This window comes from Orussus abietinus, unplaced genomic scaffold, assembly GCF_000612105.2.
Source record: "Orussus abietinus isolate OABI.00-Male unplaced genomic scaffold, Oabi_2.0 scaffold41, whole genome shotgun sequence".
Classification (NCBI taxonomy): domain Eukaryota; kingdom Metazoa; phylum Arthropoda; class Insecta; order Hymenoptera; family Orussidae; genus Orussus; species Orussus abietinus.
In genome coordinates this window covers 779140-794363 of record NW_019394496.1, presented here as the reverse complement: position 1 = coordinate 794363, position 15224 = coordinate 779140, and the positions used below count along the sequence as shown (strand labels likewise).

General features: G+C 45.4%; 1 protein-coding gene across 1 annotated transcript in view; it reads left to right on the top strand.

Annotated features, from left to right (window-relative positions):
- The window catches only part of LOC105699937 (PDZ domain-containing protein 4), a 152637-nt gene extending 137536 nt beyond the window's left edge, over positions 1 to 15101 (top strand). Inside the window, exons 2-7 of the mRNA XM_012425390.1 lie at positions 7073 to 7429; positions 8684 to 8854; positions 10725 to 10823; positions 11167 to 11202; positions 11491 to 12699; positions 13050 to 15101. Coding sequence (XP_012280813.1) covers positions 7073 to 7429; positions 8684 to 8854; positions 10725 to 10823; positions 11167 to 11202; positions 11491 to 12699; positions 13050 to 13385 — 2208 coding nt within the window. The 3' untranslated portion in view covers positions 13386 to 15101. The remainder of the gene's footprint in view (positions 1 to 7072; positions 7430 to 8683; positions 8855 to 10724; positions 10824 to 11166; positions 11203 to 11490; positions 12700 to 13049) is intronic.
- Positions 15102 to 15224: the final 123 nt, after the last annotated feature.

Genomic DNA, 15224 nt, shown 5'->3' with positions numbered 1-15224 from the left:
AGGCCTCATAGCTCGGGCAAGAATAATCGACTCTTCTCGCGGCTTAATGAAAGCGACTCCTATAAATCTCGATTTTCGCGAGCCAAGGACTCCGCCGACGTTCGTTCCCCTGGAGAGCATTCCCGGAACGAGCGGCAGCTCGGGGGAGGGTACTTCCGAAATTTATGGGGATTTTCAGTGCGTCCCTTTTTCATTTATTTATGCCGGTTATTAATACCCGCGTTCGGCCGAAGAGTCCGTGGCAGCCGAGTGGAAGTTATGTTTTCGAGTTTATCGGGACGGGGGGGCGGTTTCGAGCGAGTCGCGAAAACGCTTTGGCCTTTGCTCTCGGTAAACACGCTAGCTGGGAGACGACAATTTCATTCGTCGAGGGGGAGAGACTCTAATCGTTTGCAAGATGAAGGGGAATTTCAGTTTGTTGACTTACTCCGCGGACAGTCATCCTCCGAAAGATCTTCCATTACCGCGGTATGAACTCTTACTTGGTTTTGATAGCCTGGGTTTTGATGGGGTGCCGACTGTATATCGAGACAAATCTACTCCCCTTGATTATTTGCGAACGTACACGTACAAAAATGCGTCCCGTCAAATATATATCTCAGATAATAAATATCGAAACGACGAGTCTGAATGAATGATTAATAATTATCCGACTCTCTATCAACGAAATTATCTGTACAGAGTTGCCCAGGAACATTCTTTAAGGGGTGATTGAATAAGTCGTGAAAGCGCTTTACCAGGTCAGCTTTTCTTTCGATATAAATTCAAGAAACGATAACTTTACTCGTCAAATTGGAGAGTATACCTTTAGAGCCCGGCGAAACTCCACCTTTTTTTTTCCGCGTCTTGGAAGCATCGTCCTAGGGCAGATATCATCCCCCGCGCAATTAACCTAACCTCTCCTTCAAGAACGACCACGGCCAATCGCGTAATCGAGAGGGTAAATATTTGAATTGGAAAAGCAGAAGGATTCTAGGCGTCCGGGGTAGGAAAAAAGCTCGAATATTCGCGTTCTGCCGCCTCCGTTAGGAGGCCTGCTGATTCCCCACGAATCAACAACCTTAACCTAACCTAACCTCACCTAACCCAACCAGTCGACGCCCCAGTTAAAGTCCACTGAACTCTGCACGCTTAATTTAATTCCACGATAGATAACTGAAAAAAGTACAAAATGGCAGGTTTTATTGATAAAAATTAAAGCTGTAGTAACTCCTCAGCCACTGCATAAACACAAGTGATTATTTATGCAACGGCACCACATCTATCGGATACTGATAACATGGACAATGTAAATTGAATCAAGGCGTTATACAAGATGGAACTCCAAGTGGAACGTTCCGTTACATCATTTTTTTTTTTTAATAATTGGTAATGTCTTAAATGAACGATCTAGTATCATTGATCGAACGTTTCTTTCAGGATTGCCCATCTCTATCCAGAACGAGGGAGCTCTACCTGACCTAACAACGTCTAACCTCGTTGCTTCAACGTTAATGCCCGTTAAGCCCCCTGGCGAGAAGGTTCAGGGTTGTTCCGAGATCCCGACAACGAATCGCGTTATCTCGATTGCGTTACAAGCCCGTTAATTGAGAGATTAATGATTTCCCGTACTGGGGTGTTCCTAGTTTCGTGGGTCCAACCCTGAAGAAAAGTTAAGCGTTCCGACATTTCGGAAGACCTACTGTCGAAGACCTTATGTGATAACTCTATTAAGAGATTAATGCTCCGTAAGCCTCTTCAAGACTCGCCAAAAAATGGATTACTATCTGCCAGGGAAATAGCAGCCCGTGAAATTGTCTCTAGATACAGGCTTAAATATCCGTGACCACGGCGATAAAAGTGATAACGTACTGGTTCCTGCCTTTCATTTCATGCCTTCCTTCACAGAAGGAAGGGGGAACTAGACGGCGCGTAGTGCAGGAAGGATAGAGCAAAGGCATTGTGAAAATGACCGGGATTAGCATAATTAGAATGCTAAGTACCGGCTTAAGGAAAGGTGGTGGACACTCGCCTCGTTTCATCCGCACTTCCGGCTGGAAGTAATCCCCTTGTTGTGCACTCGAGGAGGCCGAGTCAGAATGTTAAGTGATAATTATGTACGTTTTATCACCAAGTTTCTAACGTTTATAGGCACGTTAAATAGGGGAACTCGTATTTCTCCTTATTTCATAGGAGTAACTCCTGCCGCGTGGTTCTCTCGAGAGAAAATCGCAGAAAGCGAGGAAGACTCGAACTGATCGAAATTCAAGATGGCGGCTCGTCTTCTCGCGTCGCGGGCCCTCCGCTCTCTCTCGTTGTATCACCCCGAGGTGTTTGACGACAGGGTGTCCGCCCTAACGAAGGGTGCTAACTAAGAAGGGCCAGTCCGAGCTTCGCAAAGGGGCTTTTTAATGCCACTTAATGACATTATCTTTCAGCCGGTGGCCCGGCATAATGGCGATTCGAATATTCTGGCCGGGCCGGAATAAGCGGCCTCAAGGAAGACGATCGATCGAGGCGTTAAGTGGATTACAGGGCCAGGGTGGTCTTCCTATCCTTCCTCTCAAAACCGAGTAAAAAACCTCGCCAGCCGTTGCCAACCTCTCCTCGTCATTCTCTTCGTTAGCCGCCAACTTCACGAGCGACGAGTTGAAGATCATTAATCTTTCCACAATTAAGCAAAGTGCAACGTGACGCGGGGTGAAAGCGGGATACACCCTTGGAGGCGCGAGCGCCGTGAATATCGGCCCTCATCGGGTTATCACGGATCGCTTGGTTATCCCCTCGAGTGGACGTCGAAATGGCGAATTTCGACGAGGAAGGATGCATTAAGCTTTCACCGACGAGTCCGCACTCTTCGATCCACTCGCGAATGGAATTAGTCCACCCTCCGGAAAGCTTTGTATTTAAAGCACGCCTACCCGAAGACTCGCAGACGGCTTAAAGAGTCCCGCAACCCCCGGGATTCCTCGGGGATTTATTTGTCACTCTTCGCCCGGGTTTTCTTGATCCCGGCCAACGTTAGACATTCCCGGAATAAACGAGGGCATGCCGTGGAGGAAACATCTGCTGGATCCGCCCTGTATTTTTCGCCAGCCTCACAACAGGTGTATTCAATTCGTCATGTCCGCGTAAGTTTTCTGCGCAACGTGTGCCTGGCTTATTTTAGAAATATGGCGATCTCGACCCCGTTCAGAAAGTTCCCTGATATATTGTATACATATCAAACGCGAGTAAAACGGGGGGATCGGTCCGATGTTTCGTTGCCTCTTTGGAGGTGCATTATAAATTTCCTTCGGTGCGCCAACGTAGAAACGGAGTACACATCAATGAGGAAAAGCGGGGTAGGTCTATGAATAGTTAATGCAACTGGGGAATCTCAAATTTTATCGTTAATCTTTGGAAATATTTTTCGATACATTGTATACAAAAGATAAATTGAATAATTCGATCAGTGTCCTGGGAATATTTAACTCAAAATGGAATGTAAGATTTTATTAGCGTCCTCTTTATATTTGGTGTTTTTTTTTTTTTTTCCGGCGAGTGCATCTTTTGTGCAAAGGGTTAAATATAAAAGTTGAAGGAGCAAAAGCGCAAAGTCTCGGGAGTATAAAAGTGAAATGAATTCGCGAGGGTCTACTTAAGTGTTTCCCTCTTTGATGGCATTCCGGTTCTCTTTTCAGGAACGCAATAATCTGCCGCACGTATTCGAGGACCAACCCCGAGAATAGAGCCGCCGTTGTCGCGATATATGGGGAAAAAAATAAATAGAACTTCGAAAGAGCCCTCGAAGATGCAGTAAAAGCGAGTGGAGCTTCCCCAGAATGGGTGATGTTCTCCTAGCGAGTGTGGAGCTCGCTTTCGCCCGATCGGTTTCAAGAACGAAACGTTGCCGATAAAACTTTTTATCGAAGCCTTAACCCGAAACGCTACTCTCTCCCCCGTTTATGAAGGCAGAGGCCGCTCTTATCGAAGTACCCAAAACCCTGGAAGGGCTCTAAACTTTCCATCTCCTAAGCCTCCCGATTGTCTGGACTTGGAAAAACCTCGTCGAAAGAGGAATCCGGAGTAGTCGAGTGTATCCATATCCCTGAGAAAGTAAGTATCTTCATGAAGGGCCCTAAAGAGGATAAGTTTACATTAAATTGTATTATCAATGTTAAATTTCCAATCAACTCGTTTCTTCCGTTTCCAATATTTACTCACGAGAATACTGTTTAGGTTTTTCAAATTGATGAAGTGATCGAGACGACCCCAGGAGGCACGTTTCCCTTCAGGATCATTTGGGTATCCAGATCCTGTGGTTCTCTTCGGGTCCTCCCTAGACATATATCATCGTATCAAGTCGCGTGTAAACCTGATAATCTCAATGCTATGTTCAAATCGCCCCTACAGGTGTCCCGCGTTGTGGACAATCAGTGCTTCCTGGACCCTGAGGCGATGCTCCGAGAGGATAACGAGGATCGTCTTGATATCCGAAACGAGTAGCCCCGACTTACCTAGACATCCCATTAATATTCTCCCAGGGTGGTTTGCCAATGATTCGGTCGTGGCTCGGACGTGCTACCAAGGCTTTCGGAATCGGCAAAACCCTTCCACGTTCAGCATCAAAGTCACCGAGAAACTATGGTCGTATGGCCGCTAAACCGATCTCTTTACCATATGGTTTCCAACATCAACAATGGACAGAAGAAACTCAACGAGAACGCACCCTGAATCTCTTTAACTGCATTTCACCATGGCGATACGATTCACCCTAGTCTCTATAAAGAAGAGTGAAGACGTTCTTCGATTAAAAAGAAGCAACGATTGATAAAGAAATATGCCTCCACTCCAGGGCAAGGGTAATCTAAAATAAAAAAAATTTGTAAAAGATTAATTAACCGAATTAAAATGTGTTGTCAAAAAATTACCTAACGATGTTTATATTCCCTGAAACGACAGCCAGTATAATATGTAATAATTTATGTCGAATAAATTTTAATCGAACGATGTATAATATTGCCGATGAAGAGGCATTTCTTCACGTGACTACGTACCTCCAGGGGTAATAAACAACTTCATCTGTCGTGTGCTTGGTAGAAATTATTTCTATATTAATAAAAATAGAATTTAAACGTTTAATGATTTTCCCAGGAAGACAATGTCTTTAAACATCCGCGTCAAGGAGGAGCTTGACCATTGGGATACGTTAGGGCAATTCTTGGGCCACCGGGGACCAGTACTTGCCATTTAATTGGACGTACCCTCGCTGTGGGAGCAATTAGGAGAGAAAGGACCCCAACTGGAGGCGTGTTAAATCCTCTCCTTCCTCTCTCTCTCCCTTCCTCGCTCTCTCTTTCTCGCTCCTATCTTTCTATTTTTCCCTCCCATTCCTTCGCCCCTCTCTCTCTCTCTCTCTCGCTCGTTCTCTTGTGCCCTCACGCTTTGGGAAAGCTCCGCTACCAGGGTGACACGTTTTAATTAAAGGGATGAACACCCAAAGAACCTTTCCTCCCCGTTAAATCCGCGAGACGACCGCGGGTCTCCACGACCAATGCTTTCCGAAACAACTGACCCAAGAAATTATCCGGCGCTGATTTAATTGCGGATCTTTTCAAGAGACCGCCTTAAGGAAAATCTTGCGGACTCGTTTCGCCGTGTCAAGACGCGGCAAACCGACTGACTTAAGTCCTTCCTCTCTTTTCTCCACGAGTCTTGGTACCCTCTTGCCATGCACTCCGCCTCTCGCATACTATGCACCCTCTTCCTGTACGTATTCGATTCTGGCGCATAAAGTTCGCCAGGAAACGCTCATCGCCTTCGCGATCGAGAGTCGGTAAATGCAAATGTGTCCCTCTTCCGTGAACTTCCACGTCCAGGTTTCCCTGTGGTACACCGTGCTGCGATTTATAAACCAGTTTGTGGTTATCCATCCTTGGAATAACGAATTATCCGTCGCTTTGTAATGCAAAGTGGGGGGAACTCAGCTGAAAGAGTTCGGTAGATTTACATGATTTCAGAGAGAAAAAGGCCAGTTTTATTGTTTGGAATTTGTTTACAGGTTGTATTATGAAGTTGAGGGATCCAATTGGAGTTAGAGCGTTGCAGGTTCCGATTTAATTCATGTTTTTCTTTATTTAAGGTCAGTTGATTTATTATTTAAAACTTGTTTATAGACACTTTCGTAGCTGGGTCGAGGAATCCGTCTGGATTACGGTGCGGCAGGTTCCGATTTAATTTACCTGCGGAAAGCTCGGTGGGTTTTCGGGACGTTTCAGCAGCTCGAATCCTATCAATTTGGTTAAAGGCGATCGATCTTCTCGACGCTTCAGTTCCGCAGACCCTATCAATTCTTTCCGTAAATCCCGCGACGCAAAAAGAGATTGAAGAGCAAGGAGAGCAGATGTTTCTCCTACCTGGCTGCTTCGCGAGATTGAATCCATCGGCGCGAAATGCACGTATGATAGGACATCCAATAATTATTCACTTACAGGTCAAGTAGTTCATTTGTGTTGCGCCGGGGTATTTTTGAAATCCTACGGACTTGACGAGTCCAATTAAAATTGTAAACCTCGCGGTCTCGGCTTAACTCGGCCTCGACAAACTGGGAGGATTTTTTGGATGTTTTAGTGGGGCTGTCAGTATTTTAGGTCTTGAAATACATTCCAAGCAATGAAAAGAGAACCAGGGAGCAGAGGAACTTTGACATCTCCCATCTGAAAGGGAAAATATTCTGAAACCCTAAACGAATCATCTAGAAATCGTTAAGGTGGAGGGAAAGTGGTCCCCGAAGGGGGAAAATATTTACGCAACTTTTCTCCAAACTGGATGCACCGAATTATTTGAAACATTAACACGTGATTAGAGACATCCTAAGAAAGAACGCGATGTTCATGAAATTTAATTTGTCAAACAATTCTTTATATTGCCCAGACTAGAATCAAGGACACACATTAACGCATTCACGACTGGTGTAGCGTTACGTTGTAGTCACTGTGTTACCGATCGGGAATTTTTTAACCGGGATTTCTGCAATAACTATTTTGGCTCGAATATTTGATAAGAAAAAAACAAACTTCTCCCTCTTATTGATATTTTCTTTTGGTTCCAGGTGAACGGACAAGACGTATCAAACTCTAGTCACGAGGATGCGGTGCGATGTTTCCAGTCGGCTCAGGAACCAATCATAGTCGAGGTCCTTCGACGCCATCCTGTTCAACAGGTGCAAACACCTGCCAAAGAGCTGGACAAGACCAACCACGAAGGACCGACGAATGACAAGGGTGTCGTGACCGACCGGTCGTTAAACGACGATTCCCAAACCGAGCCAATGGGTCCTTTCGTCTCGACGGCCGTTCAGACGGATTGGGCCGGACTCCTGGAAGAAGAGGAGCTCCTTCCGGTCAACGCCGAAGAGCAGACCAACGAAAGCTTCGAGGACTTCCTTAATCATGACATCGACTTCGAGGTACGACTTCGGAAAGTTGACTCCGCGCTTAATCCTCCGACCCGAGATAACGAGCCTACCATCCCGAACTCCCGGAACTATTAGTTCCTAGCTCTGTTCCCGAGGGTTCGCTTTGCCCGGTGCTCCGTGTCTTTCCTGGAAATGTCGAAGGGAATGCGTTCCTTCTGACTAGGTAAGCGAAGTAACCAGCGGAGCCAATCTTGATAAAAATTCAACCCGAAAGAATCAGCATACAGAATGACGGCTAAAAAATGTCAAAGAGTACCTAGGACCCTTAAATTTGAAAATACGCATCAGGAAATATATTTCAGGCTAGCATTAAAGAATTAGAAATGATCAGCCAGGGTTAAAGGCAACCTCCCGAATCAAAATCGCGATTCTAATATGTCAGAAGCAAGACGTGAATCGCGTTGAATTTTTATTTTGCCGAAAATTCATATTTTTTGCAAAGGGGCATTTGTAAGTTCAAACGATACGTTCAAGAGATGTGGGGTATGTGGCTATATAGGAATGCTGCTCGTTAAAATCGATTGCAAGGAAAATATTGTCGCACGGCGATAATGGCGAAGGATGACTTTAGCGTCGCGGAATCTCGGTAACCCTTGACGACCTTTTCAAGTCTCGTGACCGAGGACGTTTGCCACGACATTGATGGGCACGAGTCTTCTTTTTTTATTTAAGCTTAGGGGAGAAGCCGTTCGGAGGTAGTTACTCCCCTTTCTCCTGGTCTTCCCGCCCTTACCACGTGTGCTTTACGAGCGAAGAAAGGGGACGTCTAACTAGGAATTCCGGAAACCCGTTCAGAAGAAATGGGCTCCTCCCGGACGAGGCTATACCGGAAACCATTACGATAATTACGGGCCACTTGGAATTCTCGACGTTCTCGATTAATGGCAGTCACCCACGAAGTCTTACGTCTATATGAAAAAGAAACCCTGAAAAGATCACAATAGGGTAAAACTCCCTTCAAGATGTATCAGAGAATTCGCGATTTCAAAGAGAAAAGAATTAATACCAAAAATGATTTATCTTACCGGCAAAAAACTGTATTTCATTTAGAATACGAGACAGAAAATTTTGCACAATTTCTGCGATCCTATATATTATGTAAAGAAAGTATTACACGATTTTGTAACGCTTACGTAGGAGTGGCAGGAATTTTCAGTCAGCCTGCGTTAAGTTGAACGAAATTCGAATATTACTCGTGACGTGCAAGTGTAACGAGGTTTAATGTCGGGAAATATTATTTCACAGGAAGTGACGTTGCGTAAAAGCGGAAGTGCGGAAAAGCTTGGACTGACCGTGTGCTACAGTTCCGGATCCGGCAGCGAGGATGCCGACACGGAAGTTTACATCTCCGAAATAGTTCCTGAAAGCCTGGCAGCTCGAGATGGTCGCTTGCGAGAAGGCGACCAGATATTGCGAGTAAGTTTGCCATTATCCGGAGTACCCTCGATAATGCCGGGACTCGAAATGTCCCCCGAAAAGGTCTTCGGTGCCATTTGCATGCCCGACGGAATCCTGCAGCATCCCCGCAAAATCGAGAGACGTCCGAAGCAACAAGTTCGCTGGCACGGATATTGTGTATGGATATAATGTTTTACATGCATGAAGAAGGTGGTGGGATGAAATATCCAATTTGAATTTGAATAATTGGGTTCTGGACATTTGGGAATTTGGTTTTCTGCCTCAGTTAAGCCGTGAAAATTATTTGGGAATAATTGTTACTCCCGTAAATAGCTCCCTCGCAAAATTGGCCCATCACAATTTTTAGTAACGAACAAATCATTAAACGCGTATTTAATTTCGTAATTATTGCAACATATTCACAATTTGACAAGTCACACTTTGGGGATTGCAGTTGAAATTAAGGAGGAATGAAACATTGCGATTTAAAGTAGGAGAAAGAGTTAATATGCTTGCTGCGTGGATGATAAGGGAGCTGTCGCGGATAGGCAGAACCTTTTGGAACTAGTAATTGACCTCTTCGCATCGTCTTAAGTTGGAACAAGTTGAAGCCGCGTAAGGTCCCCTATTTTACGATCGAGAACCGTATTTCGGATCTGAAAGCTTCGTGGTTGCCGAGTCGGAAAGTGCCGCGACAGCCGAAATGCGGAATTTGCTATTGTCGCTGACGCCTCGTTACCTTTGTGCCTCCGTCTTCACTCTGAGCCCTCCGTGATCCCATTACGTAGATTATAATTAAGAACAAAGTGGTCCAGACCTAGAGGAAATAGAAGATAACGATAACGAGAGGATTGACGCGTCGGTCTTGGAAACCGCAAACCATCATAGACAAGATCTATGACGCAGGAACCATCATGTATATACATATATTGTATGTAAACCCACTGTTTAGTAGACATATAATATATGTATAAAATGACATCCACATAACTCTACCCCATCTTGTTCGGTGGTTCTATCTTAATAATATCCAATAATAAACAAAATGAGGGTGTAAGTCTTCCTTCGAGAATTCAACATTTTCTGACATCTACTTCATGTATATCTGTACTGTATTTTTGAGTAATTACGAAGTATATTGTGCTTTCGAAATTGTTAACACCCGGCACGTAGGGAGTACTTAATACCGCCTGAAAGGTCTCCTGGAGGAAATTTTTAAAAATGATTGGAACACTTGCATCGCATGTTCGTGGTGCAACGGTGGCAGTGGTCTGTGTGCGATCTTAAGCCACGATGGGAAGCCTCTTTAGCCAGCCATGTGGGGCACCACCCTTCATAACTTGATTGAGCATTATGGCGCCCCGATGGGAGACCCTAGCGAATCCCTTATCCTCTTGCTCGATCGAATTTAACCAGTGTTACCGGCTCTCTAATCCGGATCTTGGGGTGTCGCAGTTGATTAAGCGACCGTATGGGAAATTCGCCAGCCATGGGGAAGCCTCGCTCCGTTTCTTCCCTCCACTCGCATCACGTCCTTTTATTATATTTGCCCCTTATGTGTCGCGAATTAGGATGTGCGATTAAGGGCGACGAGCCGAGATTTGACGTTTCATTCGACGACATGGTACAAGATACGTGGGAATAGGTGGGAGAATATCCCCTTTCAAGTGGCAAAATTTTGATACTTTCCCTAGGCAGTAATATTGAGTTCGCGTATTTTATGTAAATTGACAGTGCTCTACAACGGGTGTTTCTTTAGAAGGGCATTTTTTAAATCCGAACATTCGAGTCGAATTCGATATTATTTGAATGTCTTAGAATTTCAAGTGCACATAAAATATTATATCACATGATATGCATTTATATGATTTTTTTTTCTTACTTCCAGGTGAACGGAAGAGACGTAGCAAATAAAGAGCAAACCGAGAGCCTCTTCGCGGAGACGAAAAACGCCGTGACCATCCTTGTCAGTCGTTGCCTGTACCAGGTATGTCAATGGACGTTCGCATGCATCCCGTCGATGTCCTTGTCAGTAAAATCAGCGTGCAGTTTAAAAGCAAAGGAGTGTTGCCTCGAATGGGCCGTGACGAATCGTTTCTATTATTCGCCATCATCGTTGTCAATCCAAGCATCCCGAGACGTAATTGGCGAAAAGATTGACACTGCCAACATTAATAATCCCCGAAAGATCATTCGTCACGACGGGATCAAGGGTCCAGGCTCTCGCGTCAATTTGACCGACTTGACGAATTGTCCCACAGTAAAGATAGAGCGGAATCATGTCCATCGAGTATCTTGCACTCTAACAATTCCCTCGCTTCTTGTTGCAGGACGACGATTACGATGGCAGGCGTATATATCATCAGGTGATTAATTTATTGGTTGTTACTTTGACTTAACAGTCGTGTAATGGCTAAGTGCAGCAAGCCCTTGCCTCTTTCGAGTCCCACGTGTCTGCGACAGGCACTCGTAGTCTCTTGCAATTTGCATTAAATGGTGCCAACACTCGTGTCGGAACCGTGGTGCAGATTTCACGTAATCTCGTAACTAAGACTTTGCTATGAGTAAGCTGAAAATCATTTGTGATCTCCTCGATATTGCCCTTCTCCCTCCCCCGTTTCGTGTGGAATAACCGGGTCTAAATATTATTTCAGGGCTCGCCCCCCGTCTCACCGGACAACATCCCTGCCTACCAGAATAGTATGATCGAGCAGCTGATCCGTCAACAGCAACAAACGGACGACCGTACCAAAGAGATCGAATCAAACGTGTCAACCTTAAAAGCTCCACCTCCAGTGCCCTCCCACACGATCCACCAACAGACGACGAACTTTTCGACGACCTCGTCGTCGGCATCCTCGCAGAATTCCCAAAAATCGGGGAAAACTGCCACCTCGCCGGCCCACCACACGGAAGGTCGGAAACAATGGATCCAGGAAGCTGTAAAGGAGTGCACCAAAAAGGTCGAGGGCATTTGTCTGCGTTCCCAACAACCGGCACCCCTGATATCCTCCGTCAAGCTCGTCGAGGCTTACTCGAGTCACGTGTGGAGCGACACGGAGCACATCTACGAGACGATACCCGAATCCGACAGCGAGCCCATCTACTCCTCTCCATACGAGCACAAGCATTGGACCCAGGCCAATCAAGTGCACGGACAGAATCAGGCAAACCAGACCAAGGCTTGGCATTCCTCCTCGAAGAGCAACAGTTCCGGAGAGGAAAAGGACAGCTCCAGCGCCTACAACACCGGCGAGTCCTGCCACAGTAATCCTTTGACTCTGGAGCTCCATCAAGGCGAGAGAGACCATCACAAGAGCACTCTGGTGCTCTGTCCCCCCAAGACTCCTCAGCCCCAGAAACTGGGATGCTCTTGCCCGATGCCTCTGACTCCTTCCTCCAAGCCTTCCAAAAATCAGCAGTCCAAGAAGAGCTACCACCATCGCGACAGGGACCTCAATGCCACCACCTTGCCCGCGGACACGATGTACACGAACGTCGCCAATCTGCAGCAAACTATGCTGCTGCAGCAGCAGCTCTTCAAGCAGGCGCTCAACAGAAGGAACGTCACCACAAGGGAACCTGGGACCAGGAAATCGAAATCTCACGGGAACTTCCAAGCCCCAAACTTGACGCAGTATCAGTTTGTCGGTAGCCAGCAGGTTTGCACTTCTACCACGTGGATACCTCCGGAAGACAAAAGCGAGGTGCAGATGGAGTGGAAAGTCAAAAGGAGACCGGATGGGACGAGATACATTGCCAGGAGGCCTGTTAGGAATAGGATCCTCAGGAACAGGGCGATCAAGATCTCGGAGGAGAGGGCTGGGCACACGACCGAGGATGACACCATGTCAGAGATGAAGGTAAGGGTTCGTTAACTGGGTTACATATGTTCACGTAAGTCTTAAGGGACCTGCTGGGATCACGAATGTCCTAGAGATACGCCGGATGATAAAAGCGATGGACACCTCCGAAATATGTTATACAGGTTTTTAGAGATTCGGGCAAAACGTTTGCCCCTGGACCCGTAACGTCAATCTACACCTACCCTAACTCTATTCAATATGGATGTGTATAGTCTCTTCCAGTTTGTCTTAAGTCTCGCAGCAATAACCGAGTTCCCGTATCGACTTCGCGTCCCCTTAACTTATGCAAATTCATAGAACGTTTAGTTTACTTTGGACGTTACATTAATGTTGTTCTTGTCTCTTAGGTGGGGAGGTATTGGAGCAAAGAGGAGCGTAAGAGGCAACTTGAGCGGGCTCGAGAGCGCAAACAGCGACAGCAAGAGTTAATGCAACAGCAACAGCAGCAGCTGCAGTTACAGCAAAACAGTGACCTCTTGATATGCGACCACCCCGAGGAGAAAATGGCCAAGAAGCCGCTGAGTATCGTGGAGCTTAGTCATAAAAAGATGGCTCGCAAGAAGACAACTTTAGATGACTTCACGACCGTCCAAGAGATGTTGGTACATGGTAACCGGGTCGGAACCGGTGGTCCTGGCACGGGCGGGAAATTAATGGGCCTCCTTTCGGTAACCACGGTCTAAAATCGTACACAGTGCATTAATCGAAAATCGCTACATACTTAATTACAAAGAACATTCTCAAGGCTGTTGTAGGTACTATTGATAATCGAAGAAATCTGACTAAAGTCAACGAAAGCTAATAACCATTCGAGTTACATTACGATAGTAGTTAATTAACGAGCGAGTGAAGTAACTATCATTAGTGTCATCGGGAATTCGAGGGAATCCATCGTCAGTTTATCGCAAGTAATCGAGATCGGATAAAAGAATTAATCATCGTTAGGAGCATGGAAATAAAGATCATATGTATGGTATGGGTTAATGATCCAGCGCATTAAATTTTACATCGCACCGCGTTAACGGAATCGTAGGAAGGCACTGAACAAAGTGACCTACAGACAAGGAATCGGAGACCAATCTTTAATACCTTTATGAATGTAATATTACCTGCACAGTTTATTCGGGACAATTTTTCTATCGTACGATGCGAGTATACGAGTTCTGCCCCGAAGGCGTATAGGATTTTTCATTAACCTGGCCGCATCGCCGTATTTATACTTATGCGTGTTCTTTGTAACTGAAGTATCATTACCGTGTCAACGGACACCGACGTCGCGATAAACTTGAGACTTTACGAGGCGACCACCACGGCCAGTGACTTCCGTTTCGCCGTATCACGAAAAGCGGAGCATTGCGAGGAATAAAAGAAATTCCGGGAGATCCACGAACTTAATGCCCCTTAGTCTCCCTTCAATGTCTTCGTCTTTGTCGTCCCTCTCGGTGCGGTCGACGAAGGCCCTTAACGTAATAGCCAGAGGCAACGCCACGTTTCATAGACCTAGAGCATACTAAATCTAAATTATCGCAAGTCTTACGATCTAAGTTGTGAACTTACAGTAGCGACCTTGCCCATCCACTTGTAAATATTTAAGTTGCGACACAATAGCGTACGCGCAGACCGTTTTACATGAGCTAACACTTTAAGATGAAGGACCTAGCTGTAGACTTGTAGATATGTATAATAAACGTAATCGCGATCTAGCGTTAAGTATGCATGAGCGTCATATTCAATTAATCGGAAGAACTGTACAATCAAGCCCATTTTCATTTCCACGTGACGTGAGGTTTCTATGTGATCATTAATATCCGGATATATTGTATATATATACATGAATAGAATGTCTACTATTAACGAGAGAATAACAGTAACAAGAGTAACGATAACCAGCCGTCTTTTCAACTCGGTAGCTTGATATATTTTTCTTCCGTGATTCCGTAATTAGGGCGAGGTGAAGCCGAGATGGAAACACTTTTGCGCAATTGTTCCACCAGTTGAGATGATTTATCGGAAATCGTGTGCTTCTGGAGCACAATTGGTTGAAAAGAGAGGAGACCGTTGGCGTTACGAAATATCGACTTCTCGGATATGTACTGCTTCCCCTCCCTGTAATTGAAACTCCGATGTAGGCAACATTTTATCAGTTAATAGCACGTTTCACCCCGCCTTAATATATGGACCGTGGGCAAATGTTTAGCGCTCCGATTTACACACGGTGAGTCACTCGCATGTGTGGATTTTTATCGAGTTTAGTGAAACTCGCGATATCGTACACTCAGAGACTTTATAAATTCGATTGTGCCCTTTCACTGTTGTGGAAGAGTCCACAGACCAGGTAAAGGGCATGTTGGAAACTGTTTTCATAGTCATTGTTGAAAACCTAAACGAAAGAAATCGAACATCCAATTATTACCTCTTGCCTGTAACACGTCGAACGTGCAAGACGTGTAACACATCGTTGTTGAATGATGCTAAATATGGTATATCGGTGTAGAAATAAAATGTCTATAATCTAAAATGCA